The following is a 23,642-nucleotide window of genomic DNA, read 5'->3' as shown; positions in this document are numbered from 1 at the left end:
CCAACAGGTGCAAGGGGTGTGGCTCAGGCTGCCATTAGAACCTCAGGACAGGACAAGCCCATGGCTCTTTCTCCTTTGGCCTGGAGCAAGCTGCAAAAGGCCTCCGAATGCAAGTGACTATTAGAGGACTGCACCACTCCACTCTCTGCCTATTCGCCGCTTTCCTCACCCAGACCGGAACAGCCATATCAGTCATCACATCCCACACTCAGGGACTGAGATCCCCTGCCTGGGCACTGGCTTTAGCACCTTGGTGGAAACAACTAGGACTTTTGACCAGGCTGAAGTCCACGTGGACCCCTAGCCTGTTCCTTCCTCCCCTCTGTTTCCCACCATGAAATGCAGCCCACTGGGTTCCTGGTAAGGACCCCATGGTGGGTTACAAAAATGTCCACCTGTTCTTCCCACCTTTGTACTCACACCTGATGTGATGTGATACGATGCTCCTCCTTTCCAAAGGTGGAATCTGTTTCTCTACTCTTTGAATCTGGGCTTGGCCATTTGATTTCCTATGGCCATTAAGACATCAGCAAAACTTGAAAAGAGCTTTATACATTGGGACTTGACCTCCTGGGCAGCAGCTGGGAGCCCTGCAACTGCCACCATCTGAGGCATCTGGGCTAGTCTGCAGGATGGTGAGAGACCTGAGCCCAGCCATCCATCCCTGCTGCCCTGGGCGTTCTCGAGCCAGCTGCCAGATACGCGAGCAAGGCCATCCCCAGCTGAGCCACAGATGACCAGGAGAACAGCTGACCAGCTAGCCAAATGAGGACAACTGCCCAGGCCACTCAAACCCACAGAATCATGTGACATAATAAATGTTTATGATGTAAGCCACTGGATTTCCAGGGTGGTTTGTTGTGTAGTAAATGAATTCCAAACTCCACAAAGAAACTGATGAAGGTGCTAGAAAATAAGTCCTGCAGGAGAGAGTGGCAGTCTAATGCAGTGGTTTGGGGCTTCTGGGGGCAGTTTTAAACCTTTCTCAGCCATTGAGTAGTTGTGCAACCTTTGACAAGCTGCTTAATCCCCCTGTACTTCAGTTTGCTCATCTGTAAAGTAGAGATGATGGTAATGTCTACTTGGTGGGGTTGTTATGAAAATGGGTTAATAAACAGAGCACTTAGAACACGGCCTGATCTACTATGTGAGGGTTTGCCAAAGTCCCAATAGTCAGAGGGTTCTTACACAAAGGAAGGGCGTCCATCAGATCTCTAGCTCCTGAGAGGGCTGACCTCAGGCAGCGAAATGACCCTATCATGAGGGACAAAAGTTTGACATCAGGAAAGACTTCCTGAATAGGGAGTATGGCTAGTTGCAAAAAAGGTTCTGGAATATCTTTTAGGCAGATGGCCGCCTGAGGCCAAAAGCAGCACGGTCAGCAGCAAGGTTCTACCATCACTGCACCAATGCACACACAGGGGATCCTATTTTGGGGGGCGGGGATACTGGGGATTGAACTCAGGGGCACTTGATCACTGAGCCAAACCCCCAGCCCTATTTTGTATTTTAGTTAGAGACAGGGTCTCACTGAGTTGCTTAGCACCTCACCATTGCTGAAGCTGGCCTTGAACTTGCGATCCTCCTGCTTCAACCTCCTGAGCTGCTGGGAATACAGGCATGTGCCACCACACCCAGCTAGTCTTCTCTTTAGAAAGACCTACCAAAGCAAAGCTTTCATGCCCTCAGAATCATCTTACTGCCTTCCTCGATGCAGCATCTCAGAGGGAATTCGTTCTCTGAAAAAAAGAAGAGCAAGAACTCATCCCTTGCCTCCATTCACCCGTTAGGGCCTCTGAATTAACTTCTGGCTATAACTTTACTGAAATTCAGCAGAAGGAGGGAACAGGTACCTATATACCACTATGACTACTTGGGCATCCAGCCAGGGGCAGGCAGTGCCAGGAGAGGGGCCAAGACTCCCCTTGAGTCACCAGCCTGGGTTCTGGGACCTGACCCTCTTCCCTGGGCCAACATTTTCACTGAGGATGGCTCAGCTGGGACCCTGAGCAGCAGGTGAATAGGGATGACTTCTGAGTCAGATGAAACCCAGGAGGCTAACGCAGATATTCCTTGCCTGTGGGCCATGGTATGCAAGTGATAAAGCACCCCTGGTTTCAATCCCCAGAACCAAAGGGGTGGGGGGAATAATGGTTACAGGCATAGAGACAGACATGGATCCTCTCAGTTCCGAAGGTGGCTGGGTGGGGTGTGAGCAGAACCCCTCATCAGCCTCGAGCAGCCTGGCCAGCCCCGGGTCAAAGAGCAAGGTTAAACACACAGCCAGGTGACCACACCAAAAAGCAGGGCTCTGAAGAAAAACACCACCAAGCCTAAATGGGAAGGAGGCACAAACTCAGAGGGGTTCCACTTGGAGCAGAATAGAAGGTGATGTTTTACAAATTCTCGCTGTTACTAGAAGGTACACACCAGAATAGGATGGGGATGGAACTTACTCTGGATCTTGCAAAGTTGGGAAAAGGAGGGGTATCATTGTCTCCACTGAGGTGGAGCTAACCATTGCCAAGAAAGGAGCCCTGGGTGCCAAGGCACCAGAGAAGGCTGCCTCCTTCACCTTTATCCCCATCTCCTTTCACCGCTTACGTGCCTAATTATAAGTGTCACCCCAATTCATTTGACTTATTTTCTGTGCCTGGCAACCATACCTGGCAATCATCTGGGGACCTGAACACATGGTTAGCACGCCAGGAATGTTTGTTGAATGAATCAAGGCCACAGGCAACACTAAATTCAAGTTGGCATCCACAGTTGGAAGCCCTGCTGCCCTCTGCCCACCCACCCCAATACTTTTTTTGTGTGTAAACCAGACTACAGATCCAACGACTGCTGGACCTCCCTGGTTCAGGAACCAACCCCCAGCAACTCTCTCAGGATTCTCAGGATTCAGAGTCAATTTCTGGGGAGAAGCGGTAGGTGGGTGGATGAGGAGATCAGGATGATGCTTCTGGTGTAAGAGGGTCACCTCTCAGCCTACTAATCTTCCAAGAATAGAGGGACTCCGGTGGCTGAAAGGAAACAAGTACCTAGAGGTTTCCCGTTTCAATAATGGCCCAGGTTATCCTGAGAATTTTGCCCTCCATACCACGCTCAGCCAGCAGGCCTTCTCTCCCCTCAACCCGCTCCCCTCACCCATAATATTTACACACTCCTACCAGGTCTCTCTCTTGCGTGATTTCTCAGGATGAAACAGATCTGATGATCCCTTAGCCCTGCTCCATCTGGACTGGAACTCTCCAGAGCTACATACCCTGCTACCCTGCCCAAATTTGGGGAACTCCTCCCTTGTTTTATGCCACGAAATGCACAACGCTGGCACCCAACTCACTGTCTAATGGTGCTTGGTTAAAGTTTTAGCTTTCTGTGTGTTCGACCATACCCAGGCAGGTGCTTCTCACTTTGTCCACAGGGAGCAGGCAGGACCATGATGAGGTGGCAGTGGGCCCGTGCACATTGCGGAACCCCTTCCGAGGCACTCTACTGCGAGCTGGGGCCCAGGACGAGAGCCCCTGACTTTGAGAGGCCAAGGGTGCGTGTGCAAGCAGGGGCTGTTTCATCCAGGCTTTATGATGGCAGGGGCTTTCCTAGGAGAGGACTCACTCACCTGGCCCCATTCCACCACACTTCCCCTTCACTGTCACCAACCTGCCACCTGCTCTCTGTCCTCCACCCCTCTGAATACTGGATAGAAAGCCAATGATACGTTCACAGCCCAAGAGAGTCCACACACTTACCCTTTCCCCAGTCCTCTGTGATCATTTAATGGTTGACTTCATTCAAATAATAGAAGATAATATACACCAAGCTGCCCACACGGATGCTAACAGCAATCTATAGATCCTCCTGCACTCCTGGGGAGCTCATAAGAAAATAATGGATGTGGAGAAAGGAAGGGCCATTTACAGACTATCAGGATAATAGTGGAAGGATGGGGTGGGGCAGGTAGGAGGTGGAGGTTATCAGGGAGGTGGGGTGGTAGGAGACAATGGAGGGGGTGGGGATGCCAATCATCCCCAGAATCCATCCACCCATGCTACAGGGTCCTTGGCTATCCATTCCAAAGGGGCTGATAAGAACCTTAGGTTGTGGCTCACCCAGGGAATCTCCATGGCCCAGGGGGACTGGATCTGGCAGGGCTGGATCCAGGTCATTCTAAGTCTGTGGTAGGACAGATACTCTAGGGTCTTCTTGACACCAAATCCCCAAGAATTAAATTTTCTGACCAAAATTATCCCTGCCTTCCAGAACTACTTCCTTATAGAACCTCTGGTTTTTCACAGCCCTTTGGACTTTGGGAGCTTAGACAATGTAGATCTGAGTTCAATACAAAGAGGAGGTTTATGATCACTGACTTGTCTCCAGCAATGGAATGGACTGCATCAAAAAGGGTAAGGTCCCCATTTCTAGAATGTTCAGCAGACCTGTTGTTGAAGGGAGTCTAGCTCTGAAAGGCGATAGCAAACTAGACTCTTTCTAAATCTAAGACTCATGGGGCTTAAATGTCTGTCTGATCTCACCCTTTAAAAGCCTCTTGGTCCCAGGGTTAACATCTGATCTTTCCCTTCACATGGCCCAACAGAGGTGTCTAGGGAGCTAGAGTCACAGTCCCCCGCTGTCTCTAGGCACAGCACTCCAGCCCTGTGTCACAGAGGGCAGTGACCTTGTTGACTATGTCATAGTGGCTCACCATCAATCAATCCCTCTGGGGGAGTCTCCAAAGAAGGACCTCCCAAGCTCCTCTGCAGATTTGCATTTTGATGGATGCTTTGGCCAAGGATCCTTTTAACTTCTGCCTCTTTGGAGAAGGAGAAATGAAAAGGGGAGGTTGCCAGTGCCCTGCCATTTAGAGGCTGGTTCTCCAGGCTGTGGATTATCCAGGCTACTGGGTTAATGACCCATTTTCCTTGGAAGAGGGAGAGACGTAAGGCGCATGTAACCGTGACAGGTGGTGATAACTCACTAGATGCAACCCATTTATCATTTGGAAGAGGATACTGAGGACCAGAGAGAAGAAGTGACCTGCCCGAGGTCACATAGCCTACCAAAGTAGGTTTCACACAGCCCTACTCCAGCCAAAGGATTCAGCCACCCCACATAAGCCAACTCAGGCATAAAACACTGAACTGGTTGCATGAACACAGCAGCCTCTACTCTCCAGATGAGAAGCTGACCTTACATGGGAATATTCAGAACATCAAACACGGTGTGTGGGGGTGGGGAGGGGAGGGGCATAATGATTCCTAATAATCTCTCTAAGCCTTGCCCGCACTGAGCATGCCAGTTGAGTTGCAGGAGAATGTTTTATTAATCAACACAATGCCTTTTGCTCTAGTGAGTTGAGATTCTGCTAGAGAGGGAGGACAGGGGAGGGAACCAGGTGCTTGGCTCAGAAGACAGGGACACAAGTCCTCAGGTGCAGAAATCTCAGGAGAACTCCTGTCAGCTACTGAATGCAGAAGAGAAATGGGAGGAAAAAGAAGGAGAAAGAAAAACCCTAGGGTCACATATTGTTCTTCCTCCTGCCCATGCAGAAATGGCACAAAAGAGGCAGACCGAGCCCCACGGCCACAGCGTCAGAAAAGCCAGCCGACAACGGGGAGTAAGGGCCACGACTCAGGAGGAGGGATGGCACCTGATCACTGGGATCCCTCCAGGAGGCTGCAAGGCAGGGCTTTGACACCCCAGGAGTGACATTTTCCAGAAGGATCCTCCCCCTCCCCACCCATCTCCCAGAGCTGAGAGAGGTCACAGTCACCAGGAGGGGCTATTGCTAAGGGAGCACAGGGGTCTTTCAGAACCCGTGACAAGCACAGGCCCCCACCAGGGCTGCTGCCCCTCATTCCGAGACTGTCGGGACTGGCTGTGTCCGGCTCCTGCTGGCTGAGCTGTGATCCTTCTTGTGGGCAGGGAGGGGCCAGCTAAAAGGCTAAGTAGTGCCCAAAGGCAGCTTAGGGTTGGGCAGGGATGCCACCAATTCCTAGACTGGGACATTAGCAGCCAGGCCACCTGGGACCAGAGCCTCTCCAGAGGACATGGCTTACGATTCTGAAAATGTTATTATAAAAGATAATTTTACAGGGTATTTACAGTTGTTCCTCTCCCATACATTTTTCGGAGAGAGTGGAGGAACAAATTCTATTAGAATACACTGAAAGATCCCCTGTTCTTTTTAGTCTTCCCTCTTTTTCACCGGAGTGCCCCCTGTTGTGAACTCCCTGCCTGCCTCGTGTGTCCATGTCACTGTGGGCCCAGCGAAGCCTCAACTCCCATACTTGCGTGCCCACTGGTCTCGTCTCCCTTGACTCTGATCTTTCCTTTGTCACATTCTGCGTCCGCCACTCATCCTTGTTACCTTTGCCCACTGACCCTGAGAGTCTTCGGTCCCTGCATCTTAGGGAGTCAGGGGGTGCTTATGTCTCCTCCACCCAGGACAGAGGCTGTGGAAGGAGATTTGTCACCTTCCAGGAAATGCAATTTCAGGCTCCCCAATGCCCTCGGAGGGAAATGTGGCCGGTGAGTGACAGGGCCAGAGCTGACATGGCTCACAACAGTGCCAGCGGTCTCCAGGCACCAGTGATGGCCTCTGAGCGGGCCTCAGTGTTCACAGCTACCAAACATGGGCAATATCTCACTCCTATGGTTATTGGGAGAATTAAATGCATATAACTAATTCATATTTAGCACACACCTGGAACATTGCTAAAGCCCAATAACATGAGTTATTATTGTTGTTAAGGATAATGATAGGCCCTCAAGGTCACGGTGAACCTACTTCCACCCATTCAGTCTTCAGTGGGGCTGGCAAACCTATGTTTCTCGTCCTCTGGGTAACAACCCTGAAGAGACTAAACACAGTGATTAAGCCATCACTCCTGTCCTAGAGACGGCCACTCTCTGACACCTCGCCCACCACAGAGGACCACGCTTTATTCCCTCGGGCTGTGTCCCCACGGCTCTCCCCGCAGGTCAGGCCAATGGCTTCACTCTCTCCCCTTTACCAGCTTTAGTCCCTTTTTCAGAGCTTCTCCTTCTACCTTTCATTCTCATTTTATACATTGCTTTGTTTATTGTCTGAGGTTCCTGAGAATTTGAATTAACATTCACAGATTCTTCCACAGACCCCATCACGATGTCCTGTGCACGGGAGACCCAAGGTATTTTTGAATGAATGGTCAAATGTATGAAGGTATTTCATTTTTCCACCATGATCTTCCAAGGACCAACTGAATTGCCACCTCCTCCAAGAAGTCTCCCTGATTCCTGCCACCCCTACCTTCTCTCATACCTTCCTATCTTTTGCTCCTGCCTCTTAGCTTACTGAGCCCAGGAACACAGCTCTGTGAACACAGCCCTCTCCATGACTGAACTGGGTTTCCCTACGAGGTCAGTGAATTCGAACACCCACCTCACAGGGTTTGGTCCCCATCTTCCTTGTCTCTTTGTGACCCCTCATATCAACTAGGCCTAGTTCACGGTGACACGTGCTTGCTGAATTACTGAGCTACAGTAGCTCGCCCGGAGCTCAAGACAGGAGCCCCTAGAGGCGCAGGTCAGAGGATGTGCTCAGTGATGTCAGGGGTGCAAATGACATTTTTCTCCAAGGAGAAGAAGGAAACAAGCAGGAGTAGCAGTGTCTCAAGTCCCTGGAAAGTCTGCCCAGGGGTTTCTCACCTTAAGGGTCAGGACAAGTGCCACCCACAAAGGCCGGACCACTCTCAATCACCCTCAGCCAGGCAGAGACAGTTCTTTGGTCTGTGACCATTCAGACCCCCACCACCCATCTATGTGACAATGTAAAGGTCCCTTTATTAATTTTATTAATTTTTTTTCAGCAAAGCCCATAAATTTTGCTTTCTTTTATGGATGCTGTTTATTTAATTATCATTGTAGGAGTCTAAAAATAAGCCTTGTTTTACTCAGAAAACCAATCTTCGCTTTCAGCTCCAACAAAAGCACAGTATGAAAGGTAACTTCCACAGGCCAAGAAGAGAGAACAAATAGAAGCTTCTCTGGCAAAGCGGTTGGTTTGCAGGTGGTACCGGCATTCCTAATGGGAATGGGGGTAGGGCATGGGGCAGGAAACGCTCCCCAAGGTCCTCTCCTCTGCCTGCTTTAATTTTCCTGGGACAGTCTCATCCATTTTTTTTTTTTTTTTTTTTTTGCTGCTTTAGCTGATGATTTTGGAAACTGCCTCTTCACTCCTGCCCTCCCTGCTGAGCGCCAGAACCACCTCTCCACCTGTCTGCTGGCCCCCTGGAGGACACCCACCATTAACTGAAAACACTGTAGGTACAAAGCCAGGTTCATGGTCTCTACCTCCTCTCTTGACCTCGTGCCAACCTGTTCCTTCTCTAATGTCCACTAAGGCCACACCTCTCGTCATCCAGACTCCTGAGTTCCTTTTGACTTCTCCTCCTCCTGGCTTTCCATTCTAGTCTTTTTTTCTGCTCTAATACTGTGCCTGCACCAGGTCAGGCTTTCTTTACGTCTTTCTTCATACCTGGCTCAGTCTTCTGGCTGACTATCCTGGGTCCGGGGATTCCCTTCTGACATTTATCCAGAAGACACCTTCCAAATATATCTTCCTGTCCGTACGTCACTGGAGCCCCCAGAGTGGCTCCCTAGTGCCTACCAGCTGAATTCCTTAACCTCATGTTTTAGGTCCTCTGCATCTCTAGCAAACCTGTTGTTCCTGCTTATTTCAAGCCACTTCCCTCTTTGTACACCTGAAATGCTAGCAAACCAGCATACTGGTGAAGTGTCCAAAACATCATGCCCTTTTGCAATTTACTTGGATTTCCATTCCTGTATATTAAAATCCTGCTTGTGGTTGTTGGTCTAGCTGAAATGTCACCTTTCCCACAAAGCCAATCATTCCTTCATCAGCCAATATTTATTAAGCAATTTATTCTGTTACAAACACTCCTGATCGTTTCTGCACACAGACACTCTTGTGAACATACTCAGATCCCCCATTATGCTGTAAATTTCTTAGAGCTGATCTTTTATTTATTTTTATATCTTCAACACTGCCTAATAATGTGCCTTGCAAATACTGGGTGTTCAATAATATTTGTTGAATCAAGATTCATGCTGTCTGTGGTCTTAATGTTGTTTAGTTTAATTCTCCTAGGGTTTTTTTTTCTGCTTAAGTATGCATGTCCAGAAAGAAGTAAAAATAAACTAATGATACTTCTCAGCAGCTCTAAGCCTGTAATTATGGTTAACTCTCAGTTATCCATGCCATTGGAAAAAGAGAGCATCCAAAAGAATTCCACACGAGAAGCAAAGAAACATTATTTCTATCAGTCTTTGACATGTATTGCATAATTTTTAAGCATCTGATTTGTCATTTTAACTCTGTTTGGCTGATCAGTTGATATTTGCTTTTACAGTCCCTCAATAACTGGCGGGGTGATAGGTACGGAAGGGGAGATGGAGAACTATGCTGGTTTGGAATGAAACATTTGCCCTGAACAACTTCCAAGGCAAGGCTCCAGATCATCACAACATCACATGCCCCCAGGTGTGGCCATTTCTCTCCAGTGACAAAAGAGACTCCCAAGACCCCTAAACAGCTCATTATTTGCTAAAGAAGATGACAAGAGCCACCAGGACCAACGGGGTTCTGGGATGGAGGGAGGGCTCTGCTGCCTTCCAGTCTGTTGGCATCAGAAGGTGCCTTGCTGTGCCACTGGGAACCTCTGGATGCAAATCAAAGGAACCGGTATTTGCAATGTTGCATCGATAACCAGATAATGTAGGGGAGAAAGTTCCCCTTTTCCACTTCTGAAGCAAACAAATATCACATGTGGTGACTCGGCAGCTGCATTAGTTGGGGAAAATTGATGCACATTTCATGTGTCAGGGAGCTGAATCCCAGAGAACGGAGCCAGCCTCCCAGAAAATGGTTTCTTTATATAGTTCCATCCATTTATTGTTTGATTGGACTTTCTGTATATTAAATTCAAGCTGTTCTGCAGCTCACGGGTATTATGATGCGTTGGCTCGGTGGGAAATAATGAAGGTGATGGGATTTTACAGCATCACATTACAAAGGAGGCGTCCCCAGCCTCATCCATCTCTCCATCAACAAGCTTGTGTGTGAGGTGGCACTTATATTAAAACGATTTTTCTGATTCAGTTTAATGACACTCATTCGAGTCCTGACTCCAGGAATATGATTACATGAGCTAAATGCAATCTTCCTCCATCCAGTCGTGGTCAGTGAAGGCTGAGCTCTTCCCTCCTCAGTCCCACCTTCCCATTCACCCATCCCTTGCATTGAGCTGGGTGGAGGGAGGCAGTGGGGAGACGAGGTGGGCATTCTGACCGGAGGAAAGTGGGTTGAACAGAGTAGGAGGCTGAACTTGAGCTGGGGGCCAGGGGAGTTGAGCCCTTTGGCAGAGAACTTTGAATATCCAAAAGCACCATGATCACACTTCCCTCCTTGTCACAAACAAGTCCTCCTTAGAAGTTGGTTAGCAGTCAATACTGTGCACTCCTTCCAAAAGAGATGGACTGGTCTGGTCCCTGCTTCCCAGAAAAGAAACACTGACCAGTGGATGAACATTTAAGATACATGTGAGCCTTGGGGAGAGCATCAGCTTTCTAGAAACACTTGGCTGTGTACAGAGCAGGAGGGGGCACTCTGCTCCTCTCCCTGTTCTAGAAGAGCTCCCAGCCCTGATGGAGTGTGGATGGGACCCTGCAATAGCCTGGGTCAGGTGCTCTCTGAAACAAAAACACTCAAAACAGTGACTGAAGGGCTCTCCCCCTCCCCTGAGGATGGGGAGGGCCAGGTTGCCTTTGTTTACATGATTTTGTGGCAGAATAATTGCTGCTCCTGGGGAAGAATCCTGTTTGTGTTTACGGGTGTATTTAAAGAGGGAAACCCAAACAAAACCAAGCAGAAAGAGGTTGAGATTGATTCCAAGAGAGATTCCGGAAGAGAGCTGTGAAATGAGCACCAGCCTGGAAATCCCTTTCCAAAAATTGCAGCGATTTGAATTACTGAATCGGAAGACAAATCCAACACGAGGCTCCTAGTGCGAAGCACCCAAAGCCTCAGGACTGACCTTGCCCTCCTCGGTAGCCTGAAACCCTGTGCCCACCCCACTGTCTAGGGAGCTCCCACAGTTGTCGAGTGGCCTCTGTTTGGTGTCTGCATCAAGGCATGATGGTGAACACATATCAGTCCCTTGCCAGGTGCTCAGGAACTGCTTCTTTGGTACAAAATCCAGGTGCGGATGCTTCCTGCTTATACTCTGAGATGCTGTGACTACAACTCAGCTCCTTGGGCTTATTCTTTCCATGCCAAGATCTCAGCTGCCCTGGGCCTTGGAGCCACCCTGCAATACCTTGAGGCCTCTACTTGAGAAATGCTTCTCCTCGGGCAGGAAAAGAGCTTTAGGACTGTGTCTTCCCAGCCAGTTCCTTGCTGTACAATTTTGGCTGGCTTGGTGGCAGCAGGACCATGGAATACTCCTGAGAAAGTGTCCTGTTGCCTCTCTACCTCCAAATATATGCAAAATCCCTCCCTCTTCCCATCTCTACTGTCACCACCACCACCTCTTGCCTGATTATTGTGCTGGCTTCTCCCCTACATTATACTTACTACCCAGCAGCCAAAGTGATTCTCTGGAACATAAGACGGTGGCTCAAAACCCTCCAATGGTTTCCCATGCAAAGCAGAGTAAAAGGCAAAGTCCTCGTGGTGGTCGAAAGAAGCCTGTCTGAGCTGCTTCCCCCATTACCTCTCCAGTCTCATTTCCTGGTCCTCTTCTGCCCCCTCTCATGCAGCTCAACCATTAGCGACTTTCTTGCAATTCAAAGAATAGCAAACCAGACCTCTCCTGCCGGATTTTGCATTTGCTGTTCCTTCTGCCTGGAATGTTGTTCCCCAAGCTACCCACATTCTTTCAAGTCTCTGCTCAGTATCACCTTAACTGAGAGCGTCTTCCTGACCTTCTAATATAACAGAATAACTCACTCAGTACTCCTTCACACTCAGTACTCCCTGTCACGTCATGCTTTATTTTTCTCTGTAGCCTGAGATGATTATTTGTTAATTTGCTTACTGTCTAGTACTGTCCACTAAGCGGCACAAAACTGTGTTTCCAGTGGCTAATGGGTGTTCAATATATATTTGTTGAATGAATAATTAAATTGAGGAAAGCATCACGGGTAGGGCACTTAGCTATGGCTCCTTTCCTGCTTCTCCTGGGCCCAAGAGTCTGGAGGGGAGCATCGCCAAATAACCAAAAACAATAACAAGGATTGGGTGCAGATTTTCCTTGCAAGAAGGCCCACTTCTGCTAAGGCTAAAGCCTTATGGAGGGCTTGCTTGGCTCCCAGTCTTTGCCCTGCCCATAAACACCCGCCTGACATCTGGCTAACTCAGCTGCTGGCTCTCCCAATGGCCAGAAGATGGTTATCAAATGAGAAAACGAAAGCTGGGCAAGTCAAGGTACAAACCTGTTTGGTTGAACAAATAGATATTAAAGCCCTGTGCTAGGCACACATAACTACAGTGATTTTTGGTACAAAAATGTGCCTTGAAGAGCTCACAACCTGGGGAAAAAAACAAACAGCCAAAGTCAATAAAATGTGGCAATGACAAGACAGAAGAATGCAAGGGCTACACTGGGAGGCAAGACGAGAGTCCCTATCTCCTGGAGGGACAGGAAGACCTCATGGAGAAGATGCTGTGGGGTTAAGTTTGAAAGATGATGTGAGTCAGCAAGATACAGGAAGTTAAGAAATGTCACCAAAGAAAGGATTTTGAAGTCATTTGTTCTCAGTGTCTTATGATCCGTTCCCTGGGCAAGGACCCAGTGGGCACATTAACCAGTGCCCCGACTGAGGCACTTGGGCACTGGGAGGAGGGTTGATGGGCCCTGGAGGCAGCCGATGAAGGTACAGACATACTTCTGGAACCTGATGGGTTAACAAAAACAGATCTCAGACCGACTCCAGTTCTGGCACCAGGAGTGCCCGATCGAGTGCCCCCATCCATAGTGTTCCTGTCTCGTTCTCCTAAGCCAAGTGTCCCTGTCTCCTGGAACCTCAGACAAGCCCCTTCCAGGATTGTATTTTAAAGGGAAATGCAAATCACCTGGAGGCTGCTTTGTGCCTGGAAGAAGTAAAAATCGATTCTGTTTTCGTTAAAGTGATTTTTTGGACACTGTCAAAAGCTCTCATCTCCGAGCACAGGGTGACAGATAGGCTGCCGATCTCCATTACGTAACTGAGCCGACCGGGCAGCAGAGGGCCATCTCATCAGGAGCAGACGCGGCTCCACGCCATTCCCAAGCCCAATTCCCCTTCTCTAAGATACCCAAGAGTGATCCCATTCCATTCAGGCCTGGACCTGGCCTTCTACAACCCTTGCGGAAGCCTGCTCACAAGGCTCTCCTTCCACATGCTCTCCTGGTCCCCACCTGAGTTGCCCTGAGGGACTGGCTGGGGCAGTCCAGCCCCACCGTGAGGCTAAGCAAAGTCAACCAAATGAAGAAGGGAAATCTGCTTTGAAAAGGTTTACGTCACATAATACATTCTCGAACTAGTTACGTTGGTCTTATTGAATATTGGGAGTTCTATGTTATCCCTTCCCCTCTGCTAACTCAGATAATTGGGAATTTATTTTATTTATAGCATCAATTATGAATATGGAAATTAATCCTTGGATGGTGAATTTCCGGAATTCAACTGTCATGGGAGCGCACGGAAAGTCTGGGCAGAGCTCCGGGGTCTCTCCCACTAGCACAAGAGGCTGTAAAGGAAAGCCACCCTCAAGCCCAGGTGGCAGTTTGGACTGTTATTGTTCTTGTGTGTGGAAGGAACGTGAGAACATTAAATAAACGGTAATCATTGGCTCCAGGAGATCCCTCCCTGGGGGACGCTAGTAACTCATTGGCAAAGTGCTGGAAAAGCAGGCAGAGATGGCAACGGAACTAGGAAGAGCCAGCGCCTCCCCTCAGCACATCAGCCCTCATCCTGTCAGCCAGCCCGGCTCTGCAAAGCTGCTGAAGACCGTCCCTCTGCAAAAACGGAGCTTGGGAGAGGAGTAGGGCAAGGGCAGTCTGGAGACAGGAAGAGGTAGGTGTTTGCTGGGAGGTGCTGGAAGCAGGGACACTCTGGCAGAGAACTGGTCCTTGATATCCAACGGCCACTTGAGGCTCCAATGCCAGTGCAGAGTGAGACAGAGAGAGGCTTTTCCCAGTGGTTGAGAAAAGCTACAACTAGCCAGAGAATGTGCTCAGGACCGGCACCAGCCAGGGGAGAGAAAAGGTTTCCCCAACTGAGTCAGCAAGTCCTCCAGTAAGAACAGCATCTCCACAGTCCCGCAGAGCATCTCAGTGGACAGATCAAGTCACCAAGTAAAGGCCCCTCTCCTCTCTTCCTGGGAACCAAGACTTGGATCTATACCCTTAAGAGAGAACAGACATGTCCAAAGGGGACTGAGGACAGCATTGGGCCAAGTGAATGGAGCAGGAGCCCCATTTAACCCGACCCATCCATTAAAAAGCCTTTTGTCAAGCGTCTGCTATGGAGAGTCAAGCAAAGGAGCCTGGTAACGGTGCCAACTGCCAACTTAGGTCAAAGTCAAAGTAGCCTGATCCGGCACTGAGCTCCACCAGCCAAGATGGAGGGGGGAAGAAGAGGCTGCTTTCTCGTAACGTATCTGAGTTTAAGGAAGACACTACTGAATGGTTTCCTTTCTTGCCTGAGTGGTTCTCCTCCCAGAAGTGAGACAGTTTAATGCATGGGGAAGGAAGACAGACTTGTTTACTGTAGATGTGGGGTGATCAAGCCCACAGGCCCACGGTTGGGGAACCATGCTTCTCCCCGATGCAAGCATCTTTCTCTTCATTTTCCCCTTCACTCTTAGAGTCTGTCTGCTCCCCCATCTCCATCCTAAGAAAATAAATAGGAAGCCAAGACTGCCCAGCCCTCATGCTGGACTTGCCCCTTGAACTACAGGGCAGATGCTAAAGGAAATTAGCTGTTTCTCCGGCAGCAGTAAAACACTGGATCTTGCTACGAAAGCAGCCTTTAATATCTAAGGCAGTACTTTAAACTGCCTAGAAAGAAATGTTTCATGTATAAAATTTCTGTGCCTGGTACAGTGCCTGAAATGCAGTACTCACTGAGCGGATGTTTTCTTGACTAGTAATATGACCTGAATAGAATATCATACCCTGAGGCCATCTAAAAAGGCAATAAACCTGAAGGTCTGATTTCTATCTCTGGGCCCTGGTGGATTGAGAACGAGTGGAGTGATAGAGTGAAAAAAAGAATGGGCAGAAGGCCCTAGCTTTTGAAAATTAGCTCTGCCCTTTATCTGTGATTATGGGAAATTTACTTAACCTCTCTGAGTCTCACCTTTTGTATCTTTAGAGGGTATAGAATTGTTCCTACTTAGCAGGACTATTGTGAAGACTCAGAGCTAATATATGCAAAGTGCTTAGCACAGTGCTGACACATAGTAGACACCCATATGTTGTTCTACTAATAATAAAAAGTAACGGGCAGGTGGCCAGTGAAGTTTCCATTGATGTCCTCTGAAACGATTTAATTTTAATTCTGACATCCATCAGTCTACTCAGGGTTTATTCCTATAAAAGTTTCTCCCTCTGTTGTCATGAGTCCTATCAAAAGGAACCTGAGGACACTGGGCAGTCAGGGCCATATCAGGAGAATACCTTGGGATCCGGGGTGTGTGTCCCTGGCCATGGGTGAGGTCCCTTTCAGGAAGGTGAAGGGATGGTCTGGTAGCCACAAAAGTGCCTCTTTCTCATGACAGCAGTCAGCTTCCAGGTCCTTTTTATACTTCAATATCCCAGTATGCCCAAAAGCTCACATCTACCACTTGAACCAGGAAAAACAAAGTCAAATAACCCCAAATTCTTACCCACCCTGGGCGAGCAGCTACTTGAAAAAGAGAATATGTGTGTGTGTGTGTGTGTTGGAATGGGAGGAAGGGGCAGGGAGGCTTCTGTTAGACACAGAGGTAAAGGGAATGTCCCAACCAAATGTGGCCATAATCAAATGATTATGACACCCCTTGCTCTCCCCCTTCCTCTCCCTTGTGGCAGAATGACAAATATAATCATTTTAAAAGGTCCCATCACCTGCTCAGTATTCCCAATAAGCATACGCAGCACTATGGAAAAACAGACACCACCGCCATGGGGTTCCCGCCAGGAAAAGAAATCAAATCACCAGGATGCCACCAATGGAATTGTCAAAGACCAAATAAAAAGCGTCATGAATTCTCCATCAGCAATATAACGCTCCCTGGCCTAAGCAAATATAGACCCAGCATATGAACTGTGGAGGGATTTTGCATTCGCCTCAATGGCTTCCGACGGCTGAAGCAGAAACCCCTATGAAATCCATGTCTCCATAAAGATGCCTTTATTGGCTCTCATCCAGTTAGGGTGAAGACTGTAATCTCCTTCCTGAGTCCCCTGCTTCTGATGGAAAGCTTCACATCCCTGCACCATAAATACATTCCTGTGACCTCAGTGAAGAGGAGGAGTCCTAGAGTTGGAAGAGACAGAGTCCCCTGAGACCTCCCTGAGCACCCTCCCTCCCTATGACTATGCTGCCGCTTCTGTCTGACCATGTGATCCACTCAGATGATCTCACTGCTACCCAGGTGGGCCAGGTCATTCCATCATTGATTCAGGCTGAGAAAGCAAGACTTTCCTCCTTTAGTGAGAAGAGAGAAAACAGGTGCCTCACTTTTTAGGCAAAACCCCAGTTCAGGGTCACTTAGAGAAAGTCTGCTCAGAGTGACCGAATCCTTGATCATTTGTGGCAGCAGAGAAATAAATAAATACATAAATAAGGCAAATGAGAAAACAGCTGGCAAATATACTAGGAAGAATCCAGAAAGAATGCTCTGGGTGTCTTCTGGGGAGGGAAACCTACACCTTCATTACCACATTCACTGAACTTCTCATAGCCCTCTTCCTCCCCAAGACAGCCCTTAGAGGCGCAGATGCTCCTAAGGATACAGCCATCAACTCCCCTGACCCCACATCTCTCACACACACACACACACACACACACACACACACACACTGCATGGCTGACAAAAGAAATAGTGACTTAATTTTCCACCTTTTATGAAACACATGCCCCAGCCCCCAAAGAATCAGTTCAGAGCAGCTCACACGCCCCTACAAGCCACACATGTTCATTTTCCCTTGCGGTGATGCTCTCGGACTTGGATGAGGCACTCCCTGCTCCTCTCCCCAGGCCTGATACCAATCCAAAGCTTCACGGTCCACCCAACCTCCACCCTCGTGGAGTCTACCAGTGCTGACTTACCCCAGTGTGGTCATGGTGACAATGGTGTACCAAAAAGAGGCTGGGATGCTCGTGAACTTGCTGGCAGAGGAGCCCTTCTCGGCGTAAAACATCACAGTGGCAAAGATGATGATGGCCATGGTGAGGGAGAAGAGGAGAAAGCCCAGCTCCGAGGCGCAGCTCTTCAGGGTGTAGCCCAGGATCCGCAGGCCCTGGGAGTGGCGCGAGAACTTGAAGATCCTAAAGACGCGGAAGACCCGGAGCGTGACGAAGGCCCCGGACACGTCCTCGTTGTTGGTCATGACCAGGCCGATGTAGTAGGGCATGATGGCCACCACGTCGATGATGCTCATCACGCTGCGGATGAAGCGGTAGCGGCTGGGCGCCGCGAAGAGCCGGAGGAGGTACTCCACCGTGAAGATCATGACACAGGCAGTGTCCAGGCAAAAGAAGGCCACTGAGTAGCGCTCTCCGCACGGCAGCTCCTTGCTGCCGGGGACCGTGCCACAAGGCACCGTCTCCACCACGTTGGTGATGACCGAGACAGCAATGAAGAAGCCAGTCACGTAGTAGAAGACCAGGGCCAGGGTGCTGGTGTGCGGGTTCTCGAAGGCGCGCCACATGGTCTGGCGGAAGCTGAGCGAGGGCATGGACTCCTGGTTGTTCTCGGAGTCGTTGTCGTCCATGAGCCGCTCGGCGTTCTCGCGCTTGCGGTCTTTGTACTCCTCGTAGCAGCAGTCGCCGATGATCTCGGGGAGGATGCCGTAGAAGGCCAGCTCGTCGTCGTAGGCCGAGATGCACTCGTAGCGCGGGTAGTGCAGCTTCCCCGTGCGGTAGAAGTTGAGCACGCAGCGGAACACTTCCGGGTCCCGGTCAAAGAAGTACTCCTTGGTGTCCTCGTTGAAGAAGAATTCCTTCTCGGTGCTCCCCAGCAGCGTGTCCGGGTAGCGCTCCAGCGTGGTCCTCCAGGTCTGGAACCGCCGCCCGCTCACGTTGAGGACGATCAGCTCATCCTGCCGCTTGTTCTTGTCGGCCGGGGCCAGGGGCATGGGGCAGTTGGCCACGGGCATCCACCCAATGGCCGCAGCCCGGGCGAAGGGCAGCCAGGCTGCAACTCCAGCCGCCATGGTGACTCCAGCTCTTGGGCCGGGGACTGCGCGGACACTTTGCACACCAGCTTGGAGTCAGCTCGGCGACCCCTGGGAGACAGGAGAGAGCACAGAGAGGGGGGCTGAGTCCATCTTGCGTCACCGGCAGGAAAAAGAACAGAGGAAAGGGTCACCCGTGGGTGACACAGTCTCCAAGACGACTTGATAAAACGGAAACCCTCACAGAGAGGGGACTTGGTTTTGTTTGTTTGTTTGTTTGTTTGTTTTCAGTCCTGCCCACTGAGGGGGCACACCTAGCAGGGGGTGGGGCATCAGGGCGGGATCACCAGATGTGGCTGGCTGACTGACAAATTGTCAAGTTCCGAGAGGGCTCAGGAGCATTTATTTGGAGGGAAAGCCTCTTTAGCAGGAAGATATGGGAAGACTCGGGTAATAATCAGCTCTGAAAGGTTATGGCGTTATTACGAATTTAAATTGAGAGAGGGTAAATGAGTTCTCATTAAACGAATTTAAAAGTGGGATAAACATGCTAATTTTTATTTCACTTCATCCACCGGGGTAATCAGGAATGGGGTGTGGATGAGGGCGATCAACTACATAGATCCTTTCTATTCCTCCCTGGGGAGGGAGAGGCTGGGGCTACCCAGGTCTGGAAAACTCTCTGCCACCCACAGGTGACCACACTAGGCCTAGCTTAGTGAAGCTCTGTCCTCACTCTGTGGGAGGAGTCTGTCTCTGGCAGAGTGCTACTTTTGGGGATACTTGGTCTTGCTTCTGTCCCTGTTAACTTAATGTCTAATTATGCCCCTAAGAACCCTGATGGAAAGACATAGTTGTGAGGCTGGTCAGGATCTCTTGGATTCTTGGTTCACCTGGCTTCCATGTATTGTCCCTCTCCCTCCCCAGAGGAAGCTGATCTAAGCCCTGCCATCCCTATCCTATATTCCTTGCTTCCCATCTCCATCTGCCCAGCATCCATAGCTCCTTCTAGTTATATAACAATACTCCTTCCCAAGCCAGCCTCTCTCACCTGGCCCTGCTCCACCCTTGGAGATTCCTCCAGAGCTGGGCCACCTTGTCCCTTCACCCACAGCTCTCTCTATTTCCCTATCACCTACATGAATGGAGAGGACAGTGGCATGGGAGAATTATATTTGGCTTTGGGAAGCACATTTACCTTCCCAAATCTGGCTTTTTAAAGATGATAGTGAAATGACTCTGCAATCCCCAAATGTACACCATCTGTAGGAAGACATGTGGTGACACAGAAACACACGTAACAGCGACGGAAAATTGTTTGGGGTTGGCACACTCATCTCCACTAATCCTAAACTGATCACACAGAACAAATCCTAACTCAAATTATTTGGATCCTCTGGAACTCACTTGATTTGACTCTGTGTTTAAATAAACGAGGCAGAGGTGAGTCCTGGAGTTTTTTCTGTTACACAAAGACTTGTAGTGGGATTTGATCTTCATTGCTCTCTAAAATCCTGCTTGATCTTCTGACTCCTGGGCTCATCTAAGTTTCTCTTGCTCTGAGATGCTACTGGACATTTTCACCTGGATGCCTTTGAAAGTGGACAGGTTTTAAACTACCTCCTTGCAAAAATCTGTCCTTTACCTTTTGGTTAGCATTCCTAACTCCAGGCCTGTCACCTGGCACATCTTTTTCATAGTCCCACCCCAAGAATTGACAAATAATGAAACAGCTGCTCTTAATGTCTTCGTGATGGCCCAGATTCCTTCCAGCCTCCTTCCCACTGGAATTCTTATCTCTCACTCTCACCCTCTACCTCATTTCTCCTGTTCCCCTGAAATCTATTCTACTCAGAGGATCCTCCCCAAAGCAAGGTTCCAATTGTGTTTTATCCCACAGCCTTTAAAATAAAATCCAAACTCCTTGGCCTGGCATTCCAGCATCTCCCCAATGGATCCTGGATTAACATTCCAGCTGAACGGCCTATGCACCTATGCTGGCCTCCAGCAAAATGAGCACTAGCTCGAGAACGGACCTGGGGAAGGTTTGTCTCTAGGTCATTCATCCTTCTGTCAGGAGTATCCCTCTCCCTCACCCTGCCTATTAGAATCCTACCTGTTCATCACCTTCCCTGAGATTCCTCCTCATCTCCCCACTGTAAGATGCTTTCCTTCCTTTGGGCTCTCAGTATTTTGCCTCTCTACTTTAGTGCACACCACCCTCTGGCCAGGATTGCACCTTCTTTACATATGTCTTAGTAATAATAATAGCTAACAGTAATTTAACACCTATTCTATGCAAGCTTTGCACCATTTCCCATGGTTTGTGTCATTGAATCTTCACAGCAATCCTAGGAAGAAGAGTCTGTCATGTTTCTTGCTTCATAGATAAGAAAAACTAAGGTTTACAGTTACAGAGCAGTCTAGCAATCCCCAAAGTGGCAGCACAGAGATTCCCCTGCCAGCAGTTTACTGAGCACTGATCATGCCAGGTACAGGACCCCATGCTTCCATGCCTCATCTCCACCTAGCCCATCAAAAGCCCTGTGTGCTACACACCCTCCTAGTCCTCATTTTGTGGATGAAGAAAAACAAGTATAAGGAGTTATAACAATTGCCTAAAGGATGTGATAAGGACGCAGAGAGCTTTAAACCCAGGCAGTCTCAATGCAGAGTTAAAAGTGCAGCCAGGCCACTCCCTGGCTCTCCCCAGCCCACACTAAGCTCTTTAAGGGCAAAGGCCATAACACCTCAACTTTTCCATCATAAGCCAGGAGAAGCACAGTGCAGTGCAGGAGTAGGCACTCAAGTTGGCACCATTTGTGGTCCATTGATTTTACTCTGTGCCTTGCTAATGTATTTCAGGGACGTCAAGGGTGGGTGTTCTTTCTCCAAAAGATAGTGGATTCTGAAGACAGAGCTGAATCAAAAGAACCCTAGAATTGAGTGTCTGCTTCTGACTCACTGTAGCCTCAGTCAAGTATCCTCAAGGAGCTGAAATCTGCCTCAATTATGCCCCCCGCACACCAAGGGAAATCTCACAGGTCCCTCTGCTCCCTAAAAAAGGGGGGTTGATCCAGATGCTACAGAAGACAACAGCAAAGACAAGGATATTGCCCATAAGTGTCACCCTCAGAAAATAGAAAAACAGCACAGGCCTGATGAGATCTTGATTAGGGAAACCAAGAGATGCAAGGAATGAATGGGGATCTTTAATCCAAGACAGTGGGTAGCCCACATGCCACTAACAAAAGATGCAGGAATACATCCTGCATTGTCTATCTTTCTTCAATAAATTTACCCTCATAACGAACGAACTATGCTTTTTTTTTTTTTGGACAGGAGATTTTACTGTCCCTCAGCATGCTTGGCTAATTTTCCAAGAGACCAGGGAGCTGGGAAGCAAGCCCACAATCTAGACGCTGGTCACAGAGGTTCCAATTCTGACTTAGGTAATGTTTACTGAGCACTGACAATGCCTGGGCACTGTGGGAGGCACTTTTCTACATAGCACTGAATTTTTTTTCCACAAAAATCCTATGATGTTTCTGCCCATGGGAATCAGAAAATTTCCTTCAAAATGACTAAGTTTCACGTATATAGGAATTGACAATTTTTAAATAGACCATTCATTAGCTCACTACCAAATGGCTTTCCTGATCTAGGTATGGCCAAATACAACATTCCTGACAGGCAAGGGCAGGATACAGAGACTCCTCTCCCTGCCTTCCCCAGGCAGCAGATAGCAAGGGCTCTGGAGAACTTGCATTCCTGTTTCAGTGCTATCCTGAACCTGTAAGCAAATCACTGATACCCTCTGAGTCTCAGAGTCCTCATCTGTGAAATGAAAGAATTGGACAAGAAAATGACAGGGGATCCTTTGGTTCAAAAAATCTCCAATTCTACTGGATCCAGGACATCAGGAATGTAACTCTGGTCTCACTGAGACAGCCTCATGACAGCTGCCCGTGCAGAGCGGGAAGTAGAGCATCTGGGCTTGTTGCTGTGGGGATGCAATTAGCCTGAGCTTCGTCTCAGCAGAGGGAGTTCTGGGAATTCCTGATGAGGCTGGTGCCCAGAACAGGGCACACAACCTGAGTCACTTGGAACCCAAGGCAACCCAAGGCCTGGTCTGACCACAGAACTCACCTAGAGGGGGCCAGGCCTCAGACTCTGGGCCCTGAGCTTTTGACCCTTAACATCCTTGCTTTATCCCAGAATGGAGCTCAAAGAGGTAGGACCTGCAGAGGGGTCAAGTGACAAAAAGTAAGACTATTGAATCAGAAGATACCCTGTGGAACCCTGCTTGGCCAGCTGCATGGCTATACACCCTGAGGGGATGATACCCTTTCCCTTCCGTTCTCCAAGTTCAGCTCCGTCTGACTCCCAAGCCACAATGCCAGTACCTGTCTCTGCTAAACTGAGTCCCATCACCTTACTCTCTTAATCCCAAGCCAATTTCCTCTTTTCTAAAGGCCACGAGTATTTTATAAACTGCTTTTATATGGATAATTGAGAGCTCAGGGGAGGGCAAAAAATACCCCCCTCTGTATCTATCATAAAGTCTTTGGTCCAAGGCCAAACATTTACCCCATGAATTAATGCTGTACAATCTTCCAATCTTCCTGAAGAAGGTCAAAAAAGTACCAGCCTATCTCTAGAGCCTCAGAATTTGTCCTCCTGGTTAAAGGTACAAAAAAGAGCAATCATCCCATTGCTACTTTCTTTGTGTGTGTACACACACGTGCGTACATGCACACATACATGGATGGGCATACACCTGGGTTTGGAAGGGAAGGACAGTGTCCCACCAGGTACCATGCCCAAAGCCACTCCAACCGTACCAGCATACAATCCTGCAGGCATGACCTGCTTGATCAGGGCTTTTCCATGGCGGCCACTGCACCACTCACCGCTGAAGGCACCAACACCTCCCAGAGCCAGCCAGGGTATGAATCCTGCAACAGGCACTACCGTGCGGCCCCATTTCCAGCCAATGGCACTGCACATGCCTCAAATGCCAAGGTTTTACTAGGACGTGGACGCTTTACAAATGAAAAATCTGAAGCTATTTTTGTTTTTGGCAGAAGAATTTGACAGTGGAAAAGATTTGGCAGTGGGGAGGGGGTGGGGAAGACATTTAAAACAGGTAAGCTCTGAAAGGACAAAGGTAAAAAATTCTGGAAAAGGGAAACATATTTTTTTCCCTGCTTT

General features: G+C 49.0%; 1 protein-coding gene across 2 annotated transcripts in view; it reads right to left on the bottom strand.

Moving 5' to 3' along the window:
* Positions 1–18,467, bottom strand: part of Kcnd3 (potassium voltage-gated channel subfamily D member 3) — a 194,750-nt gene extending 176,283 nt beyond the window's left edge. For both annotated transcript variants that reach the window (XM_076861769.1, XM_076861770.1), the window contains exon 1: positions 17,362–18,467. In XM_076861769.1, the coding sequence (XP_076717884.1) occupies positions 17,362–18,467 (1,106 nt within the window). The remainder of the gene's footprint in view (positions 1–17,361) is intronic.
* Between the last annotated feature and the right edge of the window lie 5,175 nt (positions 18,468–23,642).

Source organism: Callospermophilus lateralis, chromosome 7 (genome assembly GCF_048772815.1).
Source record: "Callospermophilus lateralis isolate mCalLat2 chromosome 7, mCalLat2.hap1, whole genome shotgun sequence".
Classification (NCBI taxonomy): domain Eukaryota; kingdom Metazoa; phylum Chordata; class Mammalia; order Rodentia; family Sciuridae; genus Callospermophilus; species Callospermophilus lateralis.
The sequence above is the reverse complement of the archived record's forward strand: the minus strand, read 5'-3'. Positions and strand labels throughout refer to the sequence as shown.